The 15,804-nt window shown below is 40.0% G+C and overlaps 1 protein-coding gene across 6 annotated transcripts in view; it reads right to left on the reverse strand.

Moving 5' to 3' along the window:
- Positions 1-15,804, reverse strand: part of LOC306666840 (uncharacterized protein) — a 177,483-nt gene that overhangs the window by 144,452 nt on the left and 17,227 nt on the right. For 5 of the 6 annotated variants that reach the window (XR_013765409.1, XM_079149107.1, XM_079149108.1 and 2 more), the window contains exons 2-8: positions 12,223-12,375; positions 8,556-8,628; positions 8,194-8,304; positions 3,764-3,877; positions 3,093-3,287; positions 1,917-2,070; positions 290-447 (exon numbers count right to left, since the gene is read on the reverse strand). Coding sequence is in view for 5 of the 6 variants with exons in the window: in XM_079149107.1 (XP_079005233.1) it covers positions 290-447; positions 1,917-2,070; positions 3,093-3,287; positions 3,764-3,877; positions 8,194-8,304; positions 8,556-8,628; positions 12,223-12,356 (939 nt within the window). In the remaining variant the exon portion in view is untranslated. The remainder of the gene's footprint in view (positions 1-289; positions 448-1,916; positions 2,071-3,092; positions 3,288-3,763; positions 3,878-8,193; positions 8,305-8,555; positions 8,629-12,222; positions 12,376-15,804) is intronic. The other variant, XM_079149109.1, reaches the window with a different exon arrangement.

Consider the following 15,804-nt stretch of genomic DNA (forward strand, 5'->3'; position numbering starts at 1 on the left):
ATGCAAATGTGCCAAATCTACATTTTTATTATCTACTACAGGCTGTACCCTAGCTTTTTCTTTAAATTCTGCAGAAAAAAATAAATCCTACAATTCCTCTAGGTTTGCTATTGGAGGGTTCCATTCCTCTTATGGAAAGCAAGTTTTTCCTAACTGCTAACCTAAATGTCACCTTTTACTACTTTATCATTCTTGAAACAATTGTTGGCAGTATAAATATGCAACTTGGTGGCAAGTACTGTTTTTTCCTTTCATGGACATCTAGATTTATTAAAAGTACATCAAGTACCAAGGAAAAAAGTTCCATTTCCTTCGCAGAGTCCTTTAGCTCCTCCAGATCGTATGGGATATGGAAGTGGGAGAGCAGGAGCCTCAGCTGAGGTTTCAATTCTCCTGTTTCTGTTGTGTGTTGGGGCAGGATGAAGCCAGCATCTGTTCTCATTGCCCCTGAAAAAGATCCAAAATCAAGAGCATGAAGGCCAGTGAATACCCGAGGGCCCACAGAAGGGTACAACCAGGAGACCACACATCAACCCAGTTCTCACAGAAGCTTCCAGCTGAGGTCCAGGAGCAACACTTTGCTTTTATAGGGAAGGAGGGAGTTAGAGGTGGAATCTCAGAGGGCCCTTGGAGATAGCTGAAGGTGGGACCTCTTCTGCTCCTTGGTGGGGCCATTCTGGCTCCTTGCCCAACCTTCTCTGCCACAATTTATAGTCAGCACCACACTTAGTCAGGTGTATCGACAAGTCCTTGGAGCTCCGTTTCTGCAGGAGAGAGCCAGGACTCCTCACATCTCACAGGCTGCAGGAGGAACCCAACAGACCTTCAGGAAATAACTTAGTGGAAGCATCCCTGTCTAGAGCTTCTTGTGGCAAATGAATTATATCACTTAAAAATTAATTAACAGGGCTGGAGACATAGAGACATAGCTCAGTTGATAGAGTGCTTACTTTCCATGCACAAGGCCCTGGGTTCAATCCCCAGCACCACAAAAATAAATAAATAAATAAATAAGTAATAATAATAATAATAATAATAATAATAATAATTAACAAATTAGAAGAAGGTGAGAGCTTTTACCTTCTTTTACCTAGTTCCTACTCAACTCTAAGGACCCAGCTAGAATTCCCCACCTCCATCTTCAAGAAAACTTCTGAGATCCCCTCAACTGAGGTTGGCTGCCTTTTCCAGGTGCTCCTGGGACATTTTGTACACACCCTAAGCAAGAATGTTACTTTGAGTTGCATCAGGTTTCTTGACCATCTATAACACGAGATAAGACCAGGAAGTCTATAGTTAATTGATTCTGATGAGTAAATTATTTTAGAATTGTGGATATTAAAACTGAACTACAGCCAGGCGTGGTGGCACATGCCTGTAATCCCAGCAGCTCGGGAGGCTGAGGCAGAGGATTGAGAGTTCAAAGTCAGCCTCAGCAAAATTGAGGTGCTAAGCAACTCAGTGAGACCCTGTCTCTAAATAAAATACAAAATAGGGTTGGGGATGTGGTTCAGTGGTTGAGTGTCCCTGAGTTCAATCCCTGGTAACAAAAAAACAAAAGACAAATAAATAAAACAACAACTGAACTATAAGTAAATTGAGGAACAAGGAAGTGAAATGAAATGCAGGCCTAGATGAGCATGACAGAAACAACCCTAGAGCCCAGATCTCTTGACATCAAGTCCATTGTTTCCTTTCTCTTAATCTGTGAATTATAAAAATCAAAATGTTTAAGGGAAGTGGTTAGCATTTTTCCTCATCAGAAAATATAAAATTAACACTTGTTTATTAGGAAGATAATAACTTTTGATACATAGAAAAAAATTTTGCAAGATCATGGGACAAAATGGCACATGCTCAAAAACATAATCTTTTTCCTCCACATTACCCTTGGGGAAAGAAGACTAATTTCTTACCTGAAAAGCTGGTATCCACAAGGTCAGAAAATGCAGGATCCTGGATGCCAGGGTCCATGTCATTGACACAGACCTTTTCATTTTCCTGACCAGCCTCAGGGTCTTGGTTGTCAGCTGGACTCAGCACTTTGGAGATGGGCAAATACTGGAGGACCTACAGAAGGTCACAACCAAGAAGCCACACATCAACCCAATTCTCATGGAAGCTTCCAGACTTAGGTTCAGGAACAGCACTTTGCTTTGATAGGGAAGGGGGGAGATAGAGATGGAACCTGCTCAATAGTAAGGAACTAAATTTGGAAATGGGAAACCTAGTGTTGTTACCAACTCCAAGTGATCTTAACCTCCAGTCAGTTCTACACTGATCACATACCCAGAATGGACAAAGCACTGTGAGGCACTAAGTATATAAAGAGAAATAAGGTGGGGAACCACCTCAGAATTCACATTTTGGTGGAAGACCCAGATGGATGAGCAGATGTTCATACCACCATGTTAGTGGGGAGAGGTATCAGAGGTGAAGCCCACAGTGACTGACTGGACATGAAAAAGAAGTGAAGTCAGGTGGTGGCCAGGTTTCTGATTTGGGCAAATCAGTGGATGGCAGTGTCACTGAGATAAAGAGGAAAGGAGTAAGAAATGATTTAGACAAACAATAATCTTTCTAAAATGGAAATGTAATCATGTAACTCTTTTGTGACCCTCTAGCCTGAGTTAGGCCCTCTCCTCTGCCTCTCTCTACCCTGTACTTACTTAGTTTACTCTGCTTACCCTATCGCATTTCAGTAAAAGTTTACTTGCCCTACCTGCCTGGGACCTCATTACCTTTCCACATTTTGCTGTGTGGCCTAGGACAATTACCTGGCACTGATTAGACCCTCATTAAATATTACTAACAAAGTGAACCTAGATTGAAGAGCATAAATCTTGAACAAAATGATGAAAACAGGAAGTTACAGAGTGAATGTGAAATAGTAAAGAAAGCTAAATTAATGCAGTGATTTCAACAGAGCAAAGTTTTAAAATCATTCCAGTGACTCACTGCTTTCCTGTCCTTTTTAGGGCAGGTAGAGTTCAGAAATACCAAGAAGCAAACACAAGGTGGCAGATGAGAGAAAACAGCATGGCGACCATTCCTAGGAGTGCACCACATGGTCATGTAAGCGTCTGACATACCTGCAGGTAGTGGTGAACAGTCCTGATAGAGTGTAGGTGACACACTAACCACCTTGTGTAAATTGTCAGGTCTTCCTGTGTCACTAGGTTAGGAGGATTGTTTTTTCTTATAAGGAAGTTTTCTCGAGCAACAGACAATCTTTCAGCTCTCTGGACAGCATCGCTGTACTCCTGCATAATGTAGCCAACTCGTTTCTGTTTAAGAGAGAGAGGAAGACAGAACTTGGCACTGGCAAGCTTTGTTCCCTGTACCACTGACTTCCAAGCATAGGGTAATGATGTTTGGAGGCCAAATAGTGAATCCCAGAGTTCTTCCATATTCTGAATTTGATTGACAAAGGCAGTGGTCATACTCTTAGGACTTTGAAGGAGAAAGACTGTAGACAGTCAGTGCATAAGGAGGTTTAGTTATCACAGTCAGCTTCTGAGCTGTCACCTACAGCAGAGGAAGCCAAGTCTAGAGAGAAACATGTTCTAGCATATAAAACTTCCTTCAAATCTCATTCTTAAAAATAGGAACTATTATCTTCTGTCACTAGCAGAACAAGCAAGAAGATATACCCATTGATTCCTTTCCTATCTTTAGCAGTGATTTTAAAAAATTGATAAGATTAATGACCATTATTTTTATTATAAAAAATAGCCTATAGGTACTGTGCATGGCGTCCTACCTTGTAAAGAGGATAAAGTTGCTCCATGATCTTACTGTGCTGGCAAAACCTCTTCCACCTAAGCATGTGTAAATATTTACTCTGGGCCAGCTGGGTAATTCTCTCTGTGTAATACTTTAACAACAACAACAACAAAACACCAGTTAGCAGAACACTAATAGGAAGACTGAACTAAGTGTTAAGAACACAAATGAAAAGATGGGAAAAAAACAACAACACATATGATAGGTAAATCAAACTCTGATTGTTTTAGAAAACTGTATTTTTCTATATGAGGACCATAAAATTGAGAAGTCTGGTTTAAGATACTATTCAAACTTAAGTAAAACATGTAGATACTTCTAAATTTTTCTGATCTGTTGCCAAGTAGATACTTTGTAAGTTTATTTATAAGTTATAGAACAATCTTAGCAATGATATTAAGGTCTGTCAAATTATCTAATGTGAGCTTGAATTTTGTATTAAGAACTGAAATTATGAGTCTAAAATACAACTTACATTCAGGTAAGATTAAAACTTTTAACGATTTTTACACTTAAAAATCCTCAGCAACTTAGGGAAACCCTGTCTCAAAATAAAAAGGGCTGGGGATGTAACTCAGTGGTAGAGCACTTCTAGGTTCAATTCCCAGTACTGAGGGAAAAAAAAAAAGTTAAATAAGCTTTTAAAAATTTTTTTCTGATAATAAGAATAATATTGGGGGCTAGTGTTGCAGCGCATCAGTAAAGCACTAGCCTAGCACATGCGAGGCACTGGGTTCAATTCTCAACACCATATAAAAATAAATAAATAAATAAATATTAAAAAAATAATAATATTGGCTATGATAGAATAACTAGGACTAGCTCGATCATGCTCTTCTATCATAAGCAAAATGAAAAAATACACAAGTTAATTGTTTTCTGATACTGAATAAGGCAGGACTGTGGCCCCTGCAAGAAGGGAAACAATGTCAACCCTCCCATCACCCTGCAGTTTCTGAGCCATGGCAAAGGACAGGGAATCCCAAGAAGAGTAGGTGTTCTCTCTGAGTTAAGAAAGAAACTGAAATTTGGTAAATGGAGTCATCTGGAGTTTGCAGAGTGGAATACTAGAAAGAGGACACTGTGCAAAGAAAGGACTCCAGAGACCTGCAGAGATCTCTTTGAGCCTGTTGCTGACTACCCAGCCAGGCATATGGAAGGTAAAACTCCAGGAGGCCTCCCAAAGAACCAACTGGGGCATTGCAAGCTGAATAGTTCTGAGTTCCTACAGGACTGGGAGAGGTTCAAGCTCAAACCAGCCAGAGCTGGATCTTCACTGGATACCTGGGACACACCAGTATGGACACACCAGAGGCTTAGGTAATAAGTACAAAACTATGCCTACAGTAAGGATGACTCTAACCCACTCCAACAAGCTTAAAAGCAGGAATTGAAAGGATTAAACTGATGTGTAACTTAAAATTCTGCTGGAATAAATTTCAATTCACACTCTCTAAGGAGCACACAAACTCTGGCACCCAGTAATGAGGAGTTGACAATTTTCAGCAATCAAAAAATATTAAATATGCAAAGTAGCAGGAAGACATGACGCAGAAAAAAATTAGTAAGGAGAAACAGACCCTGAAATGACAAAGGTGATGGATTCAGTGAACAAGAACATTCTTTTCTTTTCTTTCCTTTTGTTTCTGTTCTGGGACTGAACCCAGGGTTACTCTACCAGTGAGTTACTCCCCCAGTCCTTTTTTATTCTTCATTGAAGTTTCCTAGGCTAGCCTCAAACTTATGATCCTCCTGCCTCAGCCTCCGCAGTAGATGGGACTAGAGGCATGTGCCACCATGTCCAGTTCAAACAAGAACTTTTAAAGAACTTAATATAAATATGTTCAGCATGCTTGAAGATTGAAAGGAAAATGTGAACATAATGAAGAAAGAGATGGTAAATATCAAAAGAATCAATTGGAACTTTTATAAATGAAAAATAAAGTATCTAAAATGAAAAATTGGATAGAATTAAAAGCAGATCAGACACTACATAAGAAAAGTTGATGAACTTGGACTGGGAATGTAGCTCAGTGGCAGAGTGTTTGTGTGGCATGTGTTAAGCCCTGTATTCAATCCCTAGTACTGGGGAAAAAAAGTTGGTGAACTTGAAAACATAGTGATAGGAACTATATAAAATGAAGTACTAAGGGAGAAAAGAGACTAAAAGATTTAACATAGTCTCAGTGATCTGTGGAACAATATGAAATGGCTTAGCATAGGTATGATCTCAGTACCTCAAAATGGTTGCAGATAAAATATATATGAAGAAATAATAATGAAATTTTTCAAAAACTGATGAAAACAATAAACCCACAATCTAAGGAGTTCAACTAACTGCAAATAAGAGAAACAATACACATGGTAATAAAAATCATTAAAAGAAAATCTTAAAAGTAGCCAGAGAACAAAAAGATGTTGTTATGTTCTGAGATGAAAATTATGCAAACCAAAAAAGAATGGAGTAACACCTTTCAAGTAACAAAGAGAAACAAAATCAACCCAGGATTCTATATTGAATAAAAATAACTTTCTAAAATGAAAGGAAGTTCTCAGTGGTAGAACACATCCCTGACATGTAAAAGGCCCTGGTTTGATCCCCAGTATCACATGCACATGTGCACTCACACACACACCTACGCAGAAGGTAAAGAAATAAAGGAAAGGAGAATAACTTTTGCAAAAAACAGACAGAATTTGTCCATAGGAAACCTGCACTAAAGAAATGTGAACGGAGATTCTTCAAACAGAAGGCAAATTATGCATGGAAATTTATAGTATACTAGAGTTTCTCAACCTTAACCCTATTGACATTTGGGACTAGATAATTCTTGTCTGTGGGAGGCTGCTCTGGGCATGGTAGAATGTGTAAGTGCACCCAGGGCCTCACCCCACTAAATGCAAGTAGCAACCAACTGTATCCTCCCACCCAGGTTTTGATAACCAAAAGATCTACAGACATTGCCAAATGCCTCAAAGTGGACAAAATGTCTATTACCTTATTCTTTCCATCAACTGTCTCCACTGAGACCCAGTGATAGACACATGGGAATGAAAATGTCAGAAAATCATAGGTAAAGCTAATCCTGAATTAAGATAACAACAGCCGTATGACTTGCAAATAGAATCTTCTGTTTCTTTGTGGTTAACTTAATTGCTAACTAGTTGCTTAAGAACTTATTTGTGGCTGGCACTGGGGCACACATCTGTAATCCCAGCTACTTGGGAGGCTCAGGTGGAAAGATCACAAGTTCAAGACCAGCCTCAGCAACTTAGCAAGACCCTGACTCAAAATATAAAATAAAAAGAACTGGGTCTGGGTACAGTGGCAACTTGGGAGGTTAAGTCAGAAAGATCACAAGTTTAAGTTCAACCTTAGCAACTTAGTGAGGCCCTGTTTCAAAACAAAAAGGATTGGCGATGTAGCTCAGTGGTAAAGGACACCTAGGTTCAATCCCCAGCACACACACAAAAAATTTTGTCTTGGGACTAAGGATAAAGCTTGCCTAGCATGTGCAAAGCCCTGGGTTTGATCCTCAATATCATTAAAGAAAAAAAAAGAACTTATTTCTATGCATAAGGGGATATAACTCCCAACACTGGAATAAAGAATGAGAAATTTTAAAAATTAAAATTTGCTTATTATAAAATAATAATTTTATAAAAATGCTTATTATGAAAAAATTTAGAAAATATATAAAATAGAAGAAATTTATTATCCTGGCATCCAAATATAGTGATTATTAATTTTATGGTCTCTGTCCATCAAGTGATTCTTCATACCTGATTTGACTGTTGTTATCACACACACCTTTATTAATATTAGATTAACAATAATTCCTTTGGCTAAAAAATGGTAGACAGTAGGACAATATTCTACTAAGTACCACTCTGTTTTCCTAAACATTTTGGTAGATATTTAGGTGATTCCAATTTATTTTTACTTTTATTACAATGCTGCAATAATAATCTTTATGTAAAACTCTTTTTTTTCCCATTTTGAGTTATTTTCTTAAGAGAGATTTCTAGAAATGTCTTCCCTAGATTAGCCAACAGTTTCTGGAGGGCTGGAACTGTCTTAGTCAATGCTGCATTGCCCCATATCAGCACAGGAAGTATATTTAGTAAGAACTTGGTCAATTGTTCAGGGACAGTAATGAACTGAATTGTGGTATAACTGCACTCACACTAACCAAGTTCTGTGCACCACATGTGTTGAAAAATCTCTCTGGTAGCCAGCTTTGTTCATAAATGTCTACTAAATTAAAGATATGTTTTTTTCTTTCTTTCTTTCTTTGTATTTTTTTGTGGTGCTGAGGATCGAAACCAGTGCTAGGCAAGCGCTCTACCACTGAGCTACAGACCCAGCCCTCCAGATGTGTTTTTAAATTGCAAAATGATCCTTACCTGCAGCAGAAGCAAAGGCAAATTTTCAGGTGTGTACTCTCTTCTTAGGCAGCTCTCTAGCTCCCTCTGCAGGACATCTGCCTGAATAACAAGGGGCTTTGGCTCTGCCACCTAAACCCAAGAAACTAGTTTTAATATCCCAAATCAAAGAACTATAAAATTTCAAATACTAACAAATTAGGCATCTCTGAGGAAACAGAGGTCTGCTCTTATTCAACAGGAATCTGGTTGGGATATTTCGTTCTCGTACACACTGTCAATAACATCAGCTGTTTGGTGCAAAAATAAACTTTCCTTGCTAAGTTTCCAAGTTAGCAAAATCACATTTATTGTTGTGTTGAAAGGCCCACCCTTCTCCTCACCTGTAAGGTTTTCTTCAGTGCCAGTTCCCTTTCTCTTCTAAAGTAAGAGATGTCCTTCGGTATTTGAACAGAGCTGCAGAAAGTTTTATGCAACAGAGTTGTAATCATTGAGGCTGATAGGCCCAGATTATAGCTGGGCCTTGATTAATCTGTAACTCTTCACAACTGCTCATTTTCAAATAAGCATATGGGAGCATATAAAGGCCACATTCTTGTGTCTTAAAATCTTTCTCTGGTAGACCTGAGATTTGCTAACCCTTTCCCCAGGACAATTTCTCTCTTTTCCCCACACAAACATGGTCTGTCCTCCTCTCATAATTTGCCTCACTATTTCCTACTCCAGAGTCCAGGGAGAAACACATGGTGAGAATTTTTATTTCCTATGCCTTTATTCCTCCAGTAACCTTATCTCTGACAAGCACAGAGCTTTATCAAATCTCCCTCTTGCCATAGTTGATACATGGAACTGGTGTCTTGTAAATTTTTTTTAAATGCTTTTTATTTTTATGTTCTTACTGAATTATCTGAAGGTGAAGATGACCTTAAATATCAAACAGGAAATACTCTAGGAATTATCGGAACCAAGCTTTCTGCCTCAGGAACTACTGATCTGTAGGAAAGCAGGCCTAACAGAAGTGCCTGCTGGCACAGCCTGATTGACCCTGGGCAAGTTCAGCCATGATGAATTGTTCCTACCAGGGATTCTCTTGCAAGTGGCATAAGTTGCAGGTCCAGGTAGTGGGTAGAATCTGGTCGGGAAGAACAGGGCTCCCCCTATTGGGCTTGAGATGTACCCCAAGGCTTGGCAGCATGGACAGTAACACTATGCGGTTGCCACTTTATCGAGATGGGATTTTGTATTGGCCAAGAAGCCACAGCAGGTAGTTCTGAAACACAGGATAGCACCTAGAAATTCTGAGGGAGGTGGAGGCAGTGAAATTTAGGTTCATACTCTTCATATGATCCTACTTCTCCTCACAGATAAGTTGTTCGTTTGTTCGTTTGTTTTTCTAGCACTGGGAATTCAACTCAAGGGTGCTCTACCACTGAGCTACATGCCCAGCCTTTTCATTTATTATTATTGTTACTTTTTAAATTTTGAAACAGAATCTCACTAAATTGCTGAGGCTGTTCTCAAACTTGCAATCCTCCTGCCTTAGCCTCCCAGTTTGCTGGGATTTCAGGCGTGGCTCACCATGCCCGGTCCCACAGATAAGTTTTTAAACTTCACGTTAGTTGTACACTTGCCAGCAAGCGGTTCTGTGAAAAGAACCAGGGTGATGGTCAGGAGATTCATCAACCACAGGAACCTAAGCAACTCATTTAGACACTTGGTGTCAAATTTCTCCGTAGATGCTGGGGGTGTGCCCTCCCTTAACTCCCTCCTCATATCTTGGCTTTGATGGAAAAAGAAAGAGGCACTAAAAGGGCCTTGAGAGTAAATACATTAACAAAGCAATGGTGTGATTTGCATCTTGGCTGCAGCCTCAAGGAGGTGGATAAGCAGTGACCAACCAGGAAGGAGATCGGCTACTAGAGAAGCGGTTGGGAAAACAGTTGTCTGTTTCCCTGGCCCTCTGGTCTCCTATCTTTGGCATGCTGGGAGACTGGGCAACGTCCCAGGCTTGGCCGTCTGACCCTCTCACTCAGAGGACGTTCCTCTCAGTTAACCTTAAAGTGCCTGTGAATGACCTAAAAGCCTCTGGCGAACCTAAGTGACAGTGTACACTGACCCAAAAATACAGATTCATGCGTTCATCCATCAAACACTGCCCACCTACCACACGGCCATTCACTTACTCATTCAGCAAGCATGTAGGAAACACAACCTTCGCCAAGTCCAGGGTTTAGGGGGTGAAGTGAGGAAACGAACGGAGAAAAAAAGGAGGAGGGTGGAGAAAAAGAAAGAAAGATGATTTTTCAGTACCCTGGGGAAGGAGAATGCTTATTGGGAGTGGATATTCCCATTTTCCTTGGACTCCAGAACATAAGCACAGCACCCGGCAAACAGAAAGGTGCTCAGAATGGGTTGGAATTAAGTTAGATTCTTCCAGATGGGTGCAATGCTGGGTAGTTTGGGGGAGTTGAGAAATATGGTTATCCACAATTTCCCATTGAAACTGGGGAGGTAAGGGCTTTACTGCTGGTTATGCTTCACTAAAACTCAGGACACAGGTTTGTGAGGGAACAGGTTTAACTGAATGCCAATGAGAAGATAGAGAAGACTTTCTTCTTTCTCATCAAGGGTGTGGAAAGTTTTCATAAGAGGAGCCAGCGGGGCATAGAGGGACAGAAGCCAGGGAATATACATCTGTAGATTTAGCTAGGCTGTGTCTAGCCAGAGAATCTTAATCTAATTTCCTTGGTGACTGTCCTCGGCATGAGGACGCTTTTTGGTCTCTATAGGAAGATGTTCAGGAGCCAGCTGTTTCACTGTCGATGTGCTCTAAAAGGACTTTCTGAAAGCCTTTCTTATCACAACACACTTGCCTAACACTCTTGACATGTAAGTTGCAACAATACTGACACATTTTTTTTGGCCTGTGAAAAATTTGCTTTTTCTAGTTTTCAAAACGCTTTGACATACATTATGATCATTTGATCCTCACAACCAGATAAGGTAGAAAATGTACATACTTTTTTACTTCATTTTTCAAATAAAGAAACCAAAGTTGAAAGAAACGTGACTGTGTATGGGTCATCTTTCTATCTCCTCACACAACCACAATGGCTTTGAAGACCCATCCCAAAACACTAAGTAATGGTTCTTCGGAATCACCTCTGGAATGCAGCACTAGTTCACCTGCTTACTGCCTCTTCTGATCTCTCTGTATCCCTCACCACCTGCCTTGTACTAACTCCACCCAACAATTTTCATGTTGCTCCTTTTGATGAATTGTGACAGAAACAGGGGATTGTGAAGATCCTGGGGTCCATGAGACTCACCGCTTAGGGACTGATCTGGCTACCCTGTTTAAAAGAATTTGATGACTATGGTTGGCAACATTTACCCTATAAAAGAACTCCTAATCCAATGGTATTTTGTAGAATTCATTACGAAATACCGAGCATTATTTCCATTTTTAAATTTCTCTTCAAAATCAAGATCAAACTTCGTTAAAATGTCATAAGATGAAATCTCTTTAAAAAAAATGTTTTTTGCAGTGCTGGAGATTGAACCCAGGGCCTTGTGTGTGCAAGACAAGCACACTACCAACTGAGAGCTATATCCGCAGCCCAAAATCTCTTTATTGAATACGATTTGTATAGTAGCTTCTTGAACTTTAAGGTGGTAGCGTTTGTGAACATGTAAGAACATTTCTCCACTTTCTTGGTAAGACATGATTGCTCCTGCCTGCCTTGACAAATCTAGAATGTAGGAAAACCTTAGGGGCGGCAGTTAGGTTAGAAGAGGGTAGCCAGTCCATGTCCATACTACCCTACATGCTCACGATAGTGCCTGATCTCAAAAGCTAAGCAGGTTTGAGGCTGGTCAGTATTTGGGTGGAAGAAAGGGGCACTTGAACTGCTGTTGGATGTCATTTGTCTGAGCTTGAGATCACATCCATTGTCCAGGTCAAAGAAGCGGGGGAGGACTGATGGAGATTATGGGGTAAGAGTGGGAGGTATAGCCTGAAGTCCACACTTTCTCACTGCTACTGCTTACCTGTGAGCCCCCTGAAGCAGCTCCTGCTCTTCTATTTCAGACTTCAGTTCACTCAGTTGCACTGCCAGTTCTTTCTCCAATAGCTGAGTCCTCTCTGTGGAAGTGATCTTATAAATTTCATCCATGATTTGCATTTGCTCTATTTCTGTATCCCTGAAAAAGGAGAGCATAAAGCTTGTGACTGACTTCCCCAGCAACCATTATCCAGCCTGTGGGACTTCAGCTTTCTCCAAGAAATCATATCAACTTTGTGAAGAAGCATGCTTTTGCAATTTGCAGAGACATTCAGGTTAGACTGTTGTCATTTATTATTTAATTACCATTAAGTAAATAGTAGAGAAAAAGTAGGTTAGAATCTCCACTAACCAAAAATCACCTGCTAAAACTTTGCAACTGTTAACACTTAACTGTTACAGGGTCAACACTCCATCAGACTGGTGCAGGCCCTGACTTCTCAAACAAGATCCCTAAAGCTCAAGAAGTAAAACAAGAATCAATAAGCGAGATGCCACCAAGTTAAAAAGTTTCTGCACAGCAAAGGAAGTGATTAAGAGCATAGCACTGATACTGCTGGTGATGAGAATCAATCAGGGTCAAGTTCTGTTTCTCCAGATGTGAAGATTGAACCCCTGAGAAACATAGAGGCAGAGAAAGCAAGTTTTATTTAAAGAATAGAACAGATAGACTTCTCCACAGAGAAGGAGCCCAGAGCTGGTATCCAAAGAAGTGGTGGGTGCCTGGCCCCTTCATACATTTTAGATCCCCTGTCTTGCTTCTCTCCTGTACCCACCCAGTGGTCAGAGAGGAGCCAAAAGGTGAGAAGGCAGCCCTCCAGGGTGCCTCTTCATGTCTGCCCAAAGGGCAGCCCAGGAGGTGCTTCATTAACAACCTTTGCCTGTAGGCAGGTAACCTTGGTAAAAGGTGGAGGCAGAGGGGAGAGGTCTTTGGAGAGGTCAGCATTTGATTTTCTTTTCTTTTCTTTCTTTTCCAACCAGTCCCCATCTTCCCAATGAAACCCAACTACTTCTCATTTATATTGACTGCCTTTTGTTCCCAGGCTTCCGCAAGAAAAGAGAGTCTACAGAATAGAAGAAAATCTTTACCAGCTACTGCTCTGACAGGGGATTAATATCCAGAATATATAAAGAACTCAAAAGACTTAATACTGGTAAATGGATGGAATGGAGAATATCATGCTAAATGAAAAAAGCCAGACTCAAAAAATCAAGGATTGAATGTTTGCCCTCATGTGGAAGTTAGAGCAAAATAAGGGGAAAACAGAGGGGATCGGATATCATAAAGATATAGGGAAGATCAGTGGAGTAGGAAATTGAGAGGGAAGAAAGACAGGAAAGAGGAGGAAATGCAAAGGAATTTAACAAAATCGCTTTACAGGCATATATAAAAATACTGCAGGGAATTCCATCCTTATGTATATCTATAAAGCACCAATCAAGGACTTAAAATCACCATACTGCAGTGACATAGCCACATCAATGTTTACAGCAGTTCAATTCACAATAGCTAAACTATGGAACCAACCTAGGTGTCCTTCAACAGATGAATGGATAAAGAAAATGTGGCACATATACACAATGGAATGGTAAATGGATGGAGTTAGAGAATATCATGCTAAGCAAATATGCAGATGTTAATTCACAATAAGGGAAGAATAGAGTTACTTGATATTAGGTAGAGGGGAGTGAAGGGAGGGAAAGGGGTATGGGGGTAGGAAGGATAGTAGAGTGAAACAGACATTATTACTGCATGTACATATATGACTGCATGATGGATGTGATCATACAATATGTATAATCAGAAAAATGAGAGATTGTACTCCATTTATGTAAGATATATCAAAATGTATAAATGCATTCTGTCATGTACAACTAATTAGAACAAATAAAAAATTAAAAATGAGTGAGAGGAAGATCAGTAGAGGAAGGAGAAGAGACAGAGGGAGGAAAGGAGGGAGGGGGATGGGGACTGAAAGGGAGTAAATAAAATTATATGCATGTATGTTTTTGTCAAAATGAACCCAGTTAGTATGTATGACTATAATGCTATAACAACAACAACAAAAAATTGTCTGCTTTAATCATAATAAGGACTTCCTATCTTGAAACAAGACCAAGGCAGGTGAAAGACAAGATGATCAGGAACCCAAATGCTGGTTGTGCTCTGTGTGAAGAGGTTATCTTCTTTACCCATGGTACCCAAAGTCCCATACTGCCTCAGAATCTCCAAAGGCACCAGCAGTGGACATGTCAGCTGAATCCTTCTGAAAAAAGCATCCTTCAGTATGAAAAATCCATGAACTCTAAGAGAGCCAAGGCAAAGAAGACAGGTCTCCAAGAGACACCATAGCATTTCTTTCTTCTGGCAAGGCACCGAGACAAATTTGAAATTAGCGTGATGTGTAGAAAATGAAGGAATACTGTATTTCCTGGTGCTTTTTTGCTGGTCATAGTGGTGCACTCCCGATCCAGGCTACTGGGAGGCCGAGGTAGGAGGGTTGCCAGTTTCTGGTAAAGTCAAAGCTGCCCTGAGAACTTGGCAAGATCCTGTCTCAGAAAGAAAGAGAGAAAGAAGAAAGAAAGAAAGAAGCAGGGGGCGGGGGGGGGGGCATGTGGGGGGTTGTCTGGGGTTGTAGCACAGTGGAGTTCAGTTGTAGAACACTTGCCTGGCATGTATGAGGTCCTGGTTTGGCTCCCCAGTACCACCAAAAAAAGAAAGACTGAGCCTTTTTTCTTCAATTTCTGAGGATTCGAACTTAGAACTGAGAACTAGCTCAGCATCCATTAATAAGGGAATGAGTTAAATGGATAAGGACATACTAATACTTAGTATTCTTCACTTAAATGTATTTTTCCTTTTGGTCATTTAAAAAAAATTACAAGGAAATTATAGAAGCACCATGAAATCACTGAATATGATCTAATATGTTAAGGTCTCCATGTTAGTAGATTTTCATACATATTTGCCTATCTGTGGGTGTGTATATATGTGGACATGCAATTCCTCACTTCGGTATTAATAAATTATGTGAATTTTTAAAATGGTCTCTGCTCCAGTTTTGACTGTGGGGGTTTTTTATCAGATGAGAGTACGTGCCTATTGCCCCACCTCCAGTGTTCTCATAGGGTGGAGATTACACACTAAATACTGTGAATTGCAGTGAATTGCAGTTATTGCTGACATCTAATTCACTTCAACAGGAACATGGGTGTGTTCCACAGGATTCTCTCCACAGAGCTACAGTATTTCTCCATAGTTTTTTTTTTTTTTTTTTTTTTTTTTTGAAGATATGAGCTTCTGGCTATGCAAAATATATACCAAGGATGGAGAGCTGTTTAACAAGATCATGATCCATGCGTATTTGGGTTTGGAACAAAATAATGCTTGTGCATTAGAATGTGTTTTCTTAATTTTGACTGCCTATATTCAACATACTGATTTTACCATTGAATAAAAATAGTGGATAATTTCCCACCCCTCCCTCATCAGGTTCACAGTGTGACAAATTCAACATAACTTTTAAGTACTTGGCATCAATTTTAATTTACAATGACCCACAAGCCA

The sequence above is a fragment of the Sciurus vulgaris genome, assembly GCF_902686455.1.
Source record: "Sciurus vulgaris genome assembly, chromosome: 7".
In the NCBI taxonomy this organism is placed as follows: domain Eukaryota; kingdom Metazoa; phylum Chordata; class Mammalia; order Rodentia; family Sciuridae; genus Sciurus; species Sciurus vulgaris.